Source organism: Apteryx mantelli, chromosome 2 (assembly GCF_036417845.1).
Source record: "Apteryx mantelli isolate bAptMan1 chromosome 2, bAptMan1.hap1, whole genome shotgun sequence".
Lineage (NCBI taxonomy): Eukaryota > Metazoa > Chordata > Aves > Apterygiformes > Apterygidae > Apteryx > Apteryx mantelli.
Genome location: NC_089979.1, coordinates 165,054,006 through 165,066,092, shown reverse-complemented (window position 1 = coordinate 165,066,092; position 12,087 = coordinate 165,054,006). Strand labels below are relative to the sequence as shown.

Below are 12,087 nucleotides of genomic sequence, written 5' to 3'. Positions count from 1 at the left end.
ATGTTTTCACTTTTAAACGAACCTTTAATGAAAACAACATCTCAAACGTTCACTTATTTTCTGCATATACTAACAGCAAGGTTCCCCACCTCAGGTTTGGCACTCATGTCTCTGGAGGGTGTCCTGTCTCCCGGAGCGTCCGGCTCAACAATCCCACTCCCTTTGGTAAGGCTGGCTTTTGTCCAGCAAACATTGACCCTTGCATTGCACTGCTTCCAGTAATGAAAACATAACAGCCCATTAACATGTAAATTAACTGACCTTCTTGTTTCTTAATCAGCATGGTTGTTGTAAAGACAATAATAGTACGAAGGAGAGTGTCTCAGCTGCTTTCTAGTTTAGCTAGTACAGAACAATAGCAGATGATGTCAGGTCTTTATCTGTATTTATCATTATGGCATTATTGTCACGCATATTAGTTCTGTTTCTGCAACAGCAAAGCCAGTGAGCTTCAGCCATAGGGTAGGGGAAGAGTATAATTGACTTGATGCATGATTGCAATGAAACAGCAGCACATCCTATCCTGGAGTACCTGGGTTTTCACTCTTTTATTAAAAGTGTGGACATTCAGGGTTTTCCATCCTGTTTTGTGACACTCTTACAGCACTAACCCTGTCAAGCAAATGCGCTGTCTGCTTCTTAGTGGCATCATTTGGCTTTTCTCTGTATAATCTTTTTATCTCTGGTTTAGATTTTAAGCTCTTCAGAGCAAGGCTTAGACATCTTTCTTTTTTTCTGAATGACACCAAACATGTTTGCTTAACTAGCAAAATACTCGTAATTTATCTTAATGTCAATAAAGGTATAGTTTGAGACTTAGAGACTTGCCAAGCTGTAATAATGACATAGCACACATCGTAAATAATCTGACTTCCCCTGGTCCTGAAGGGACCAGCAAACATGGCAAAGCTTAAGAGGTGCTCTAATATAAACCCAGTTGCTGGACAACGAATCTGTGACTTGATCTTCTGATCCTCCAATCCCAGCAAAGCTATGAGGCTTCTGAATGACCAAAATTAATTGTCCTTTCTCCTTTTCAATTAGACATTCGCATGGACTGGGAAACTTACAATCAAGAGAAAGATGATAAAAAGCTGATAGACCTGTTGGTGGTCTGTGGAGACCCTTTTCCTCTTAAGGACACAGACAAAAGTGAGACTGCATCAGTCAGTAGCAATTCAGAGTCAGAAATAATGTTAAAGTTGGATCAGACCCCCATGCCCTGTGAAATCACTTCTTCAGCTTCACGAACCACGGATGAGGTCAGCTATTAGTAGTCTGTTTTTTATATTGCTGCTGAGATACATGATGGGTTTCTTGGCATGAAAGGCTGAAAACACTAACATACAATACAACATGTAACTAATATTTGGGTTGGTAAAAGAAATGTCAGCTCCTCTCACAGTCAAAAAAACAATACATGGTTAGGTGGCTATCAATATCAGCAATGAGTTACCAAAATGGGCTATTTGCTTTTCAGCTTCTCCATGTCTTAAAATTGTTAGAGAAGCTGATCAGATACATTTTAAAACTGTCATTGACAAACTAGCAACGTTTTTACATTGAAAGTGTTAAGATTACTAAAACTCCTCACTTTGGATCTGCTTATCTCATGGGTGCTTGATGGTGGCAATGTCTGCTCTAGTCAGAGAGCAGAATCTATTTGGCAAAGATCAAATTGCAGCTGATGTTCTGGAGGTAGTTATGCCAGTGCCAAACTAGACTGGTTTTGTTACTCTGTTATAATGTGGTAACATCTACTATGTGTGAAGCTTCATATACTATGACAATTTACTGTCCTGAAAGGCTGGGAGTGACAGGGAGAAAGTGTCATGCAGGATATGTGTATTTCTCTTGCAAAGTAAAAACTTTACAGAAAAGATATTAAGGACATTTTCCCTGTTTCCCCTCAGATGGCACAGTTGTTCTGAGTAAACCTCTTACCTTTCTCGTGCTACAAGGGAGAGCTATTGCACTGGAATGCTGGTTTGTATGATGGGCGAGAGATCTTTCAGTTCAGTGCTTCTCTTGGCTCAGCAGGACTCAAGCGAGCACATTTTCCAAGGATTTCAGGCACAGTTTGGGAAGAGCAAACCCCCGCATGAAAAAATTTACAAACAGGACACATCCACATATCCGGTTTTTGTGCCAGAAAGAAATAAACTGACTGACTTACTGACTAGTGCAGCAGTTCACTATAGACTTCACTTGCCTTCCTCCTTTGCAGTATAACAGTGTTAACCATTCCCTGCCCTCCTGTCCCTGCAGTCTTCAGACACGGACGACAAAGAAGAGGAAATCATCACTGAAGAACCTATAATAAAGAAAATCATCTCTGTACTTATACGACCTCACGAAGGGGTTCCTGCGAACAACCCCTACTCCATAACTCCAAGACAAATAGTAAGCTGTACATTTTGTTTGTGCTTAGATTTAGTAGGTTTTGTGTAGGACGGGAAACAGAGGCAGGAAGAAAAAGCTTTGGGTTGGGGTAGAGTTCACTGAGCAGTGAAACAGTAGGCTGGGAAGCTTTGGGATCTCGAAGGTGACCTTGAGAAGAGTTTGCAAAGTCATCAGGAGAAGAAAGACTCCCACCTTCAGCCTCCAGGCTGAAGCTTTGGAAGCATGTCATTTAATCAGTGCAGACTTGCCAAATAGCACCAGCAGGGTTGGAAAACAGGCCTTTGGCTAAGGGTTGCTTCTGAGAAAACTCTTCTGGAGAAACAGTTATAACACACAGTACCTTCAAAAGTAACTGATGCATGTGGGGGCTACAGTGTCACAATTATTTAGAAATAACGTAATGCAAAGACAGCACTGGAAAAAATCTCGTAAATGTGGCCCAAAACAGCAGCATGTCAATTTGGATTCCCAAATACTAACATGTTTTTTGCCAAAGAGTGTCAGTTACAAATTATAATTAGCTAAAAAATATATGAAAGAAATAATAATTGAAATGGTATCTCAAAGCAGTAAAAGCCTACAGTCAGCTCTGGGGTAAGAAGACAGCTCTCAGATAGCTTGGATAATACAGGAATCTCTTTGTTGAGACACCCTGTGGCTGGTGTAGCCAGCAGTGAGCTAGAGTTAGCGAGACCCATGTGCAAGGTTAGTTGATGCCTTTCAGGTGTTTCTCCACAGAAACGATCTCCGTGTTTCCCCCATTGGTCCATGCTCTGGGAAGGGCTGTTAGCTCAGGTGTTGTGCAGCCCAGCTGCCCAGCCCTGGCTGAAGTCCATGCATCTGAGCGAATAAGCTTTCTGTGACCGCAATGTGCAGACCCTGCAGTGTTGTAAGATATGGCAGAGCTTATTAGCTCCAGCATGGCTCTGGCCATGCTAGATCTCAGGCAGGGCTGTCTTGTGAGAGCCCACTGCAAGGAGAGCTGATGTGCTTCCACTGAACGCAGGTCCAGCAGGGACAAACTTCTCACCCAGTGATCGTGTGAAATCAGGGAGGTTGCTTCTGCACAACACTAGCCTGAAAGCACTATGCACCACATGGCCCCTGGGCTTAGAAACTTGGCTAGACTTGAATTGACTCTGCAGGCAGATGGCTAAGGTGTTCCTGCAGCATTGGCATGATTTAACCATAACCTGCATAATGCACATAAAGAAAGCAGAATCTATTCAACCTGTAAATCATAGAAAATCCCCTGTGGCTGGCCTGTGCATTTGATTATGTTCCCTGCTGTCATGTAAATAAAAAATGGCCAAGAGTAACCTGAATTGTAAAATACTCATAACTCACATTTGTAAGTCTTCAGAAAATGTTTCTTGTGTCGCTGAGTGCTGTCAGTTGTGGGAGAATCAACTGAGTTGTGCATGGAGAAAGATTGGGAATAAGTGGGCAAACTTATTTTTATTTTATTTTTTTTTTAAAGACAAACAAACAAGAAAGTCTGTATGTATTCTTAAGGGAGTTGGTCTGTGACATTGCTTAAATTGTGTGGACCTTAATCTCTGTGTAACCGTCTTTTGCAACCAAAATAATTAAACCAAGTTTGTTTTCACATGTTGTCATTTCAGTGCAAGTCTGGGCATAGCCCATCCCCAGGAGCTTTCAGGCTGTTTGTAAAACTCGGTCGGTTTTAGCTGCCGAGCTCTGAGGGTGCCTGTGCAACCCCCAGCAGCTCCCTGCGCTGCTGAACAGCCGTGTTTTGACTGCAGGTGGTTCCAGGAGGTGGCAGCATCTCCGTCCGCGTCTGCTTCACCCCGCAAGTCCTCCCAGAGAGCGTGGGCGAAGTGCAGTGCGAAGGGTTTGTGCTGGGTTTCATGAGCCTCGACAGCAAGGTAAACTGACCGTCACAGCAAGGCTAAAAATGACTCCAAAATGATCAGTTCCCTTTCTGTAACATCGTGTACAGACTGCTGTGTACCCAGCCAGGCTATATAAACAGTCCTGTTCCTGCTACCCTGTACATCCTTCCTCAGCTGGGGTTGTTCATTTGTTGCATTTGCCTTTTAGCCTGAAAGCGTTTGGGGGGTGGAATGTCACCATATTCTTACGTTGTCCAGTACAGCAGACCCCAGCTGAAGGTCCAGGATTTGAAACGCTATCACAACATCAGGTTTTATTGATAACAGTAGTTAACAATGGGACTGAGACTCAGGACTGCTGAGTGCTGTTCCTGGCTCTGCGTCTACCTTCCTGTGTGAATTTGGACAGCGTGTTTCTCCGCTGGGAAACTTCCTTTTCAAAAACTGCAAGAGCAGCTTACAGGCCAATGCGAGGTGTGAATAGTGTTTTATGGATCACTCCGAGATTCTCTGACGTGAATCATTACAAAGGTGCAAAGTGTAACTAATGAGCAATAATAGAATATTTAATAAAAACCTCCATAATAGCTAGAGGAAGCAACATCTGCTTCTGTATTAACCACAGCCATTCAGAGTGCAGAATACTGCTCAGCTTTTGCTGTTCCTTGCACATTGCCACCATGCCTTACAAACAGGCAATGTGTTGTCAAGCAGAATTCCTTTCTGGCTAGCAGCTTCTCAGGCGAAAAGTTAGGGTTTGGGGTTTTAGTGCTAGCATTTATACGTCATTTCTGTTTCACTTTGCTGTCAGTTTGCACAGGCAGTGCCTAACAAAGTACGTCGTAGACATGGTCATGGAGCTCCCCCGTTACGAATAGACTTGCAAGCTTTCATCAGGCGTGCGGTGTAAGTACCATCCGCTGACAGCTCGTGCATTCACAGAACGTATCGGCCCGCAGAGAAGAGCTCTGACCAGCTCCAATTCTTTACATTCAGGTTAAAAGTAGACGTGGATCATGACGAAGGAATGGTGTTTTACTCTGTGGCAAGTGATCTCATACCCCCTCAGCCTCTGTTAGGAGTAAGTACCTCACACATTGATGTATTCACCTGTTTGCTGCTGCTGTGCTACCAGGAGAATTTGCGGCAGTATGCACATGGTCTTTAAAATACACCTTTAATACCAGTGTCCTTATAGTGCAGTTTTCACTATTGCATATAAGATATGTAAAACTAGAGGACTACGAGTACCTACAAGCTAGGAATAAATGAAACTCAATTCAGAGAATAGCTATTTCATAGGTTTTTGGTTTTGTAGAGGAATTCTTAAGTAGAAAAATAAGCATTTATTTGCAGGACATAAAGGTCTGATACCAGAATGAGTCACTTAGAGTGAATGGTGTGGTCAGTTTCTGGGACCCTTGACATTTGAGGACATTTTTAACCTTATTACATTGTTTGTAATTTGGGTTTTTACCGAAGCAATTTTGAAAAACACAAGTAGAAAAGATTGGATTGCTTTGGAATAGTGTCTTTCATATCCCTGATGCTGCTGAATGACCAGACAAGCTAGCACAGACATCTCAAGGGAGTTTAAACTGACCAGTGTTTGAATCATTTCTCCACCAGGTTTTGACAGATTCAGTAATGACTCAGAGTTTGAAACTCATCAATTGCACCAAGGTTCCTCTCTACTTCAGGCTGCTTCTGTCTACGCCCTTCAGCCTGTCTAGCACAGATCCCCCAAAGAGCACCAAAACATCCCACAGCAGCAAGGAAGAAAAAGAGCAACAACCGCAGCTTGCACTTTATCCGCAGCAAAACATGCTGGTAGGCTCAAAAATAATAATCCTGTGCCAGAATGGATAGTTTAGTAATTGGTGTGGTTAGCATGGGCCGGATGAACTAGAGAGAAAACACAGCTAGTGTAGAAATCTCCTCGTTTCAGGGGAAACAGTGATATATTGGCAAATGCTAATTACTGCAATTTTGCCTGCATGTACAAAATATTTTCCCACCGTGGTCCTGCTGTGCCTTTCTCATTGTCTCTGACTTATTGCAGACCCTTGCAGAAAACCCTGTGTGGTTTCTGGAGCTCCCCTACATCCATGGCTAAATATATGCTGGAGTAAATATAAAATCTCCAAAGCCTGCATTCCCTCATTTCAGATCCATAGATAGGGTGAAGGGAGTGCAGACAGAGAATAATTTGGTCAATTTGGGGTGTACATGACAACACTAAAGGAAGCAAAGTCCTGGATTCAAGAATGAGCTAGGGTGCAAAGAATGACTAACTCTCAGCTGCGTCTTTGAAGCGTGCTTCTCATTTTTCAGGGTACGTTTTGACCTAGAGACATGCAAGGCTTAATTCTGCATGCAGGAAGAAGGACAAATATTTTTAAGCCAGTTTGGGGAATATATTTGTAGCCTCAGGACTTTAGCACTTTTGACTTGCTAGAGACTGTTTCTCTCTTGTGGTTCAGAGCTTGGCTGTTCACCTTTACACTCCATCTCTGTGTATGGCTTAAAGATAAAATACAGCTATTTCCTATGACTGTCCATTAAAATGCTGTGTTCCAGTGGGAATTTGGTCGCTGGCGTAACATCTTTGGGTTCCAGTGGGGAAATGTGCGCTTGGGCCTTTGAGCAGTATTTACTTTGGATTTCCTGCACACAGTGTCTTCTTGTGTGATCATCATCCGAATTCCTCTTCCCACAGGTGAAAGTGTCATTTCACACAACTCTGGAGTTACTTACATATCAACATCTGCCAGCTAGCCAGCTGCTTCCTGGATTCCAAGTGCTCCAGTTTGAGAATGGAGATAGGAAGCTGAAGTTTGATCAAAATCTGGTCATTGAATATAGTAACTGCACAACGCAGGTAAGATATGAGAACAACAGCTCTGGGCACTGAGAAAGGGTTACGTTTTAGAAGCATCCTTGACTCAGAAGGAACATGCGTTAAGATTTACTCAGCCCTGAAATGCAGCCACCTCTAGAGTAAATCGTGTCATGCAGTCAACGTGAATGGCCACAAATTTGCAAAAGGAGACGGGTAGCTTTCTATTGTAACTGCAGGTGAACCCCAGATTGGCAAAGCAGTCTTGCATCAGCACCCTGGTGTTCCTACCCCTACTTTCTGCAAGAAAGAGCCCTGTTGGATTGCTCAGCTTGGAGGCCTAGATGATACATCTTGACAAAAGGACAACACACCCAAACACCGTATGACTCTCAATGTCCTTCTGAGACATGGAGTCAGGACTGTCTCAATGAACGTGCCAGGGACTGAGTCACCAAGCACTGCCTCCTGCAGTACTCAAGTGTTTCTGAAAGACTCCGAGTCTGTAGTAGGATCACAGCCCACACACACTTTAAGAATGATTTATTCCAGATGGAAAGCTATAAAACACCCCCAATCTTCAGCAGTTCCAGTACACTGCAGGTAACTTTTTTCATCCCATGTATCTGAGGAGTGATCTGTAAGAACCAAGCACCATATCTAAGATACAGTCAACTTAATAATCTTAGGCAATCTGCACAAACTCCATGACTCACAGTGGGCCATATACACTCCTAAGGGACCATGAGATGCTGTAATGTCTGCATCTCCATAGAAAACCCTAATAATAAATCGGAATATTCACTCTGTGTTAATTCATTATGATCATAGTGTCTGGTTTGAAAACCTATCCCCAAACAGTAAAACGGGCAAAAACTTAATTTAGTCAAAGCTGTAGAAGGGAGAATTGATGGTATTACAAAAGAACACAGGACATGTGCTGCGATAGAAGTAATCTTGATTCAGTGCTTGAGGTAAGAATGATTCAGCTATAGCAGATACTGGTAATGCACTACAAAATAGTCTTTTTTCTTTTCCTTTCCTCTCTTGCTCTTTTGCAGTTGGTCCCAGTGACTGCGTACCTTACTGTTCCAGTACTGGAGCTTTCTTGTGACACACTTGATTTTGGGACCTGCTTTGTTGCACGAACCAAGACTGAACACGTCTTCCTGTGTAACAGGAGTGGCTGTAGAAGTTACTGGACTGCTTTGCTAGGTATTCTGGTTTTGAAATTCAATATTTCCTTTGTTACATAGTTTCATTTTTCAGTCTTTTTATTTAGTAAGTACATAGCCAATATATAATGACATTCACTCCAACATACTAGGTCTGCTTCTGATCTCTCGTGTGTGTTTTTTTTTCTTTAAATCAGTGTATATCTCTACTGATTTCAGCAGTTACACCAGATTTAACCAAAAGATCGAATCACAACCATCACAGTGGATGTGCTTTGCTCATTTATAATACAATATCAAGAGATACCAAGAAGCAGCAACTCCCCATGAGTTCAGTTTGAGTCAGTGCCTAATGAGGTTAACAACAGATGCGCTTCAAGGGAAAGTAGATCAAGACCTTGTTATTCTGCCACAGAGGCCATCGATCACTCCCCTTGATTAAAGGATGAAAATAGAAACTGCCCACATGCATGTGGCAGTGCACCCCCTTGATTTATTAGCTGGCAAGCAAGGAGATGCTTTGCTTTCTTACACGAATGCTGCATGAGGTACGAAACTGTACAAGGGGTCTTGTATTGCTTTGTCTGATATTTGCCCTCTTCACTGCAGATGAGCAGGAAAGGCATAACGAGCCAGAAGTATTTTCTGTCTCCCCTGCTAATGGCATTTTGGAGGCACGCGAAGGGGACCTACCCACCAAAGGCATTTTGCAGATCCGCTTTACTGCAAGGTACAGTAACAGAGCCGAAATCCTGCTGTATTCCCTGACAAGCCCACGTGTAAGGTGTGAGTAGGCACCGAAAGCACAGAGGCATTCTGCTCTGGTCTTGCTCTGCTCATTTTCTCACTTCTGACAATTCCCACTCCTGTGTCCAGCTGGTGCTTTTTCCATCTAACCACATTCCTTATGCTGTTCCCACATAAGGAATTTCTTTTGGAATTATCACCCTGAATTTCAGGCTGTAGACTTACCCAGTTGAAATCATGTTCTCACAACTGTTGGCATGACACACTGGCTAGGTATCACTTGACAGAAGCCCCTTGAGGCTTCTTTAGAGTAACGTCCTTGAGAGAAGGCAAATCTCAGGCCTGTAAATCTGTGCAGAGGCAGATAGGAACATTGGGTCCTTTATGCATCCAGCACTTTATTAGGACAGAGGAAGAAATGTGCCTGGAGTGGTTCAAAATTCCAGTAAAAAACATCTGTTCATCTTGCACGAAAGCACTATGCTATGTCCTTTGCAAGCAGGCTTAGGGATCCTTCATTATAGTTGACGTGGCTTCTCTCTAAAATAACTTGTTGAATTCCTTTAATTCCCTATATGCATTCAGAGTACCTGCTGATAATGCAAATAGAGCGAAATATCGTTCCAATGCAGTGATACAATTTGTTCTCCTCTTGCTTAAAGCAGACTAGTTCAATGTTTAGTATGAGAGCCTTGTTGATGGTTTATGGAAAAAAAAAACAAACCCAAAACTAATGCATTTTTGCCACCTCTAGTCCAAAGGTTTTTTTCTACACAACAGCAAAAGCTAATGTGGGCTGCAGGCAGATGATAGTAAAGACCAGAAGAGAGCAAGGTTTACTTGTGAACGGCAGAAGTAGTGACCCAAAGCTTTCAATTTCTTTGCTCTTATTAGGGAGCTGCAACTCCTGTGGGGAAAATTTAGCTTCCATTACAAATGATTTTCCTTGCTGAGGTGGTCAGAGGAAACCTCCAGCGAGATTTCCCCCCCCCCCCCCAAAAAAAAAAGACAATTAGAGTTTTATTTAAGCCTGAGACACACTATATGCAAGTTACCACATCACAGCAGAAAGTTTTGATTTAATTAGGACAGTCTACGCCTGTGATTCCAGTAAGAAGACAGTGAACGCTGAACACTGTTGATGAGTAAGTAAGTTGCAAAAAGCAAACTACAGGTGATAAGTGTTGTTGTCCTAACTTTAGCATCCTGGAACAGGTTGTGAAATCTCCATCACTGGAGCTAGTGAAATCGCAGTGGGACGAGGCCTTGAGCAATCTGCTGGAAGTTGGCCCTGCTTTGAGCAGGGCTTTGGACCAGAGACCTTCAGAGGTCCCTGCCAGCCCAAAGTTTTCCAGGATGCCTTTGAATATGCCCAAAGCCTTTTCTTTTGTCTGACAGCAGATACATTAATCAGCATGCCAGAAACTACCAGAAAGCAAATATGTTGCTGTGTAGCAGCCGGCTCTTCCGTTCAGCTCCAGATGATGAATTTCCAACACCGCAGTGCTCAGAAACAGCATGGCATTAGTAAAATAATTATATGCAAGATGTGAAATGATTTTAGTAAGTCACCTCCCTAAATCAGTGGTCTTCCTGCAGGGGAATTTTGTATTAGAAGGAAGAATAAAAGTTATCTGGCAGAAAACGCTCTCGCCTCAGGCCTTGACAATAGCCCTCTCCGAGCCCGGGAAGTACTTCAGATGAACAATCTCTAGAGACTGGCTAGTTTGCCTTAGGCAAATTATGCTATAAGACTTCCACTTAGTGAAGGTAATAAAACCACATTTACTGTAAGCTTTTTGGTGTTCATTTAAAACCAGGACTCAGCTGACTATCCCTTGTCTTACTGGAGTTAACAGAAACGTTTTGGTTTCAAACTTGCCTGTCACAGGGAGGGAGCAGTCACATCAAGATAGGGTGGGCATTTGCTCCCAACTGGTGCTAACCCCCAAGAGAACTGTAATTCCTTTTTTTTTTAATAAAATTTAATTTCACAACTAGGAATATGCTCCAGTTCTTTCAAACATGAAGTTAATAACCCAACATCTTTACCTGAAATGGAGACTAGCGTTCTTTTAACCTATCCTAGGTGTAGCAGTGTAGCTCCTTTTTCCTCCACAAAGTAACTAGTCTCATCTTTAAAAAGAGAATTTTGTGTCCAGCTGTAACTGAACCATCTTTTCCCTTTGCATTTTAGGAGTAACACTGAATATGAAACTATTGTGATCATTACTGGAATGCTGGGAGAGAAGCCTTGCAAGCTGTGGATCAGGGGCCAAGGAACAAATGATGAAAAGTATGAAGATCTATATATAACTTAAGCAAGACGTTGGATAATTGCATGGTAATGGGTCAGATGTAGAAACATCATTAGCTGAGTCAGCATTTTATCTACTTTGGTTTTTAAATATGAACTGAAATTTTAACAAAATAAAATTTGAAGTTATGGGGAATAAAAGTTCATGGCACTTCAAAACAGTCACAATCTCAGCCTGTGCTATTACTTTTATTGCTGTGCTAAGCTTACCAGTGCCCACAAAACCAGCTCTACAGAACAATCAATTTTAAATTGCAAAGCAGCTATGCTAACAGCTAGGCCAAAACCACTTTGCATACGCTCAGACTACAGTCAAAAGACTGTTGGTACCTTAAAAATAAGCTTTTCTTTTGGGTTGCTTTTTTTCCCCATTTACCATTAAAATGGGCATTGACAAATAATAACAGCAAGCACAAGTGCCTAAGGCCAGCATTCCCCCTGGCTGTTTGCTCTGTGCCTTACAAGAAAAGGGAGGGCGCCAGCTTTGCCTCGACTCCCTGGAAAATCACCAACCTGCATGTTTCATCATGCTTGGGTATTGAGAACAGCCCCTTCAGCTACAGAGGGAGGAACCCATCTTGCTTTTAATTCCCCTCACATGGTTCCCATTTACTCACACTTCTCTTTAGCTAAAGTAATATTAAAAACATGTAAAGGTCACTGAAATTCCCATTTCTGAGCCTGTTAAATTTTCCACTCCCATCATGTAAAAGACCTTTGTTAAAGGCAGTGTCAGTGGGGAGGAGGGGG

At 42.5% G+C, this 12,087-nt stretch overlaps 1 protein-coding gene across 1 annotated transcript in view; it reads left to right on the top strand.

Annotated features, from left to right (window-relative positions):
* The window catches only part of DLEC1 (DLEC1 cilia and flagella associated protein), a 42,307-nt gene extending 30,825 nt beyond the window's left edge, over nt 1-11,482 (top strand). The window contains exons 28-38 of the mRNA XM_067292203.1: nt 95-165; nt 1,045-1,262; nt 2,269-2,403; nt 4,170-4,292; nt 5,071-5,165; nt 5,256-5,340; nt 5,889-6,089; nt 6,979-7,140; nt 8,160-8,313; nt 8,883-9,003; nt 11,218-11,482. Of these exons, the coding sequence (XP_067148304.1) occupies nt 95-165; nt 1,045-1,262; nt 2,269-2,403; nt 4,170-4,292; nt 5,071-5,165; nt 5,256-5,340; nt 5,889-6,089; nt 6,979-7,140; nt 8,160-8,313; nt 8,883-9,003; nt 11,218-11,341 (1,489 nt within the window). The 3' untranslated portion in view covers nt 11,342-11,482. The remainder of the gene's footprint in view (nt 1-94; nt 166-1,044; nt 1,263-2,268; nt 2,404-4,169; nt 4,293-5,070; nt 5,166-5,255; nt 5,341-5,888; nt 6,090-6,978; nt 7,141-8,159; nt 8,314-8,882; nt 9,004-11,217) is intronic.
* Nucleotides 11,483-12,087: the final 605 nt, after the last annotated feature.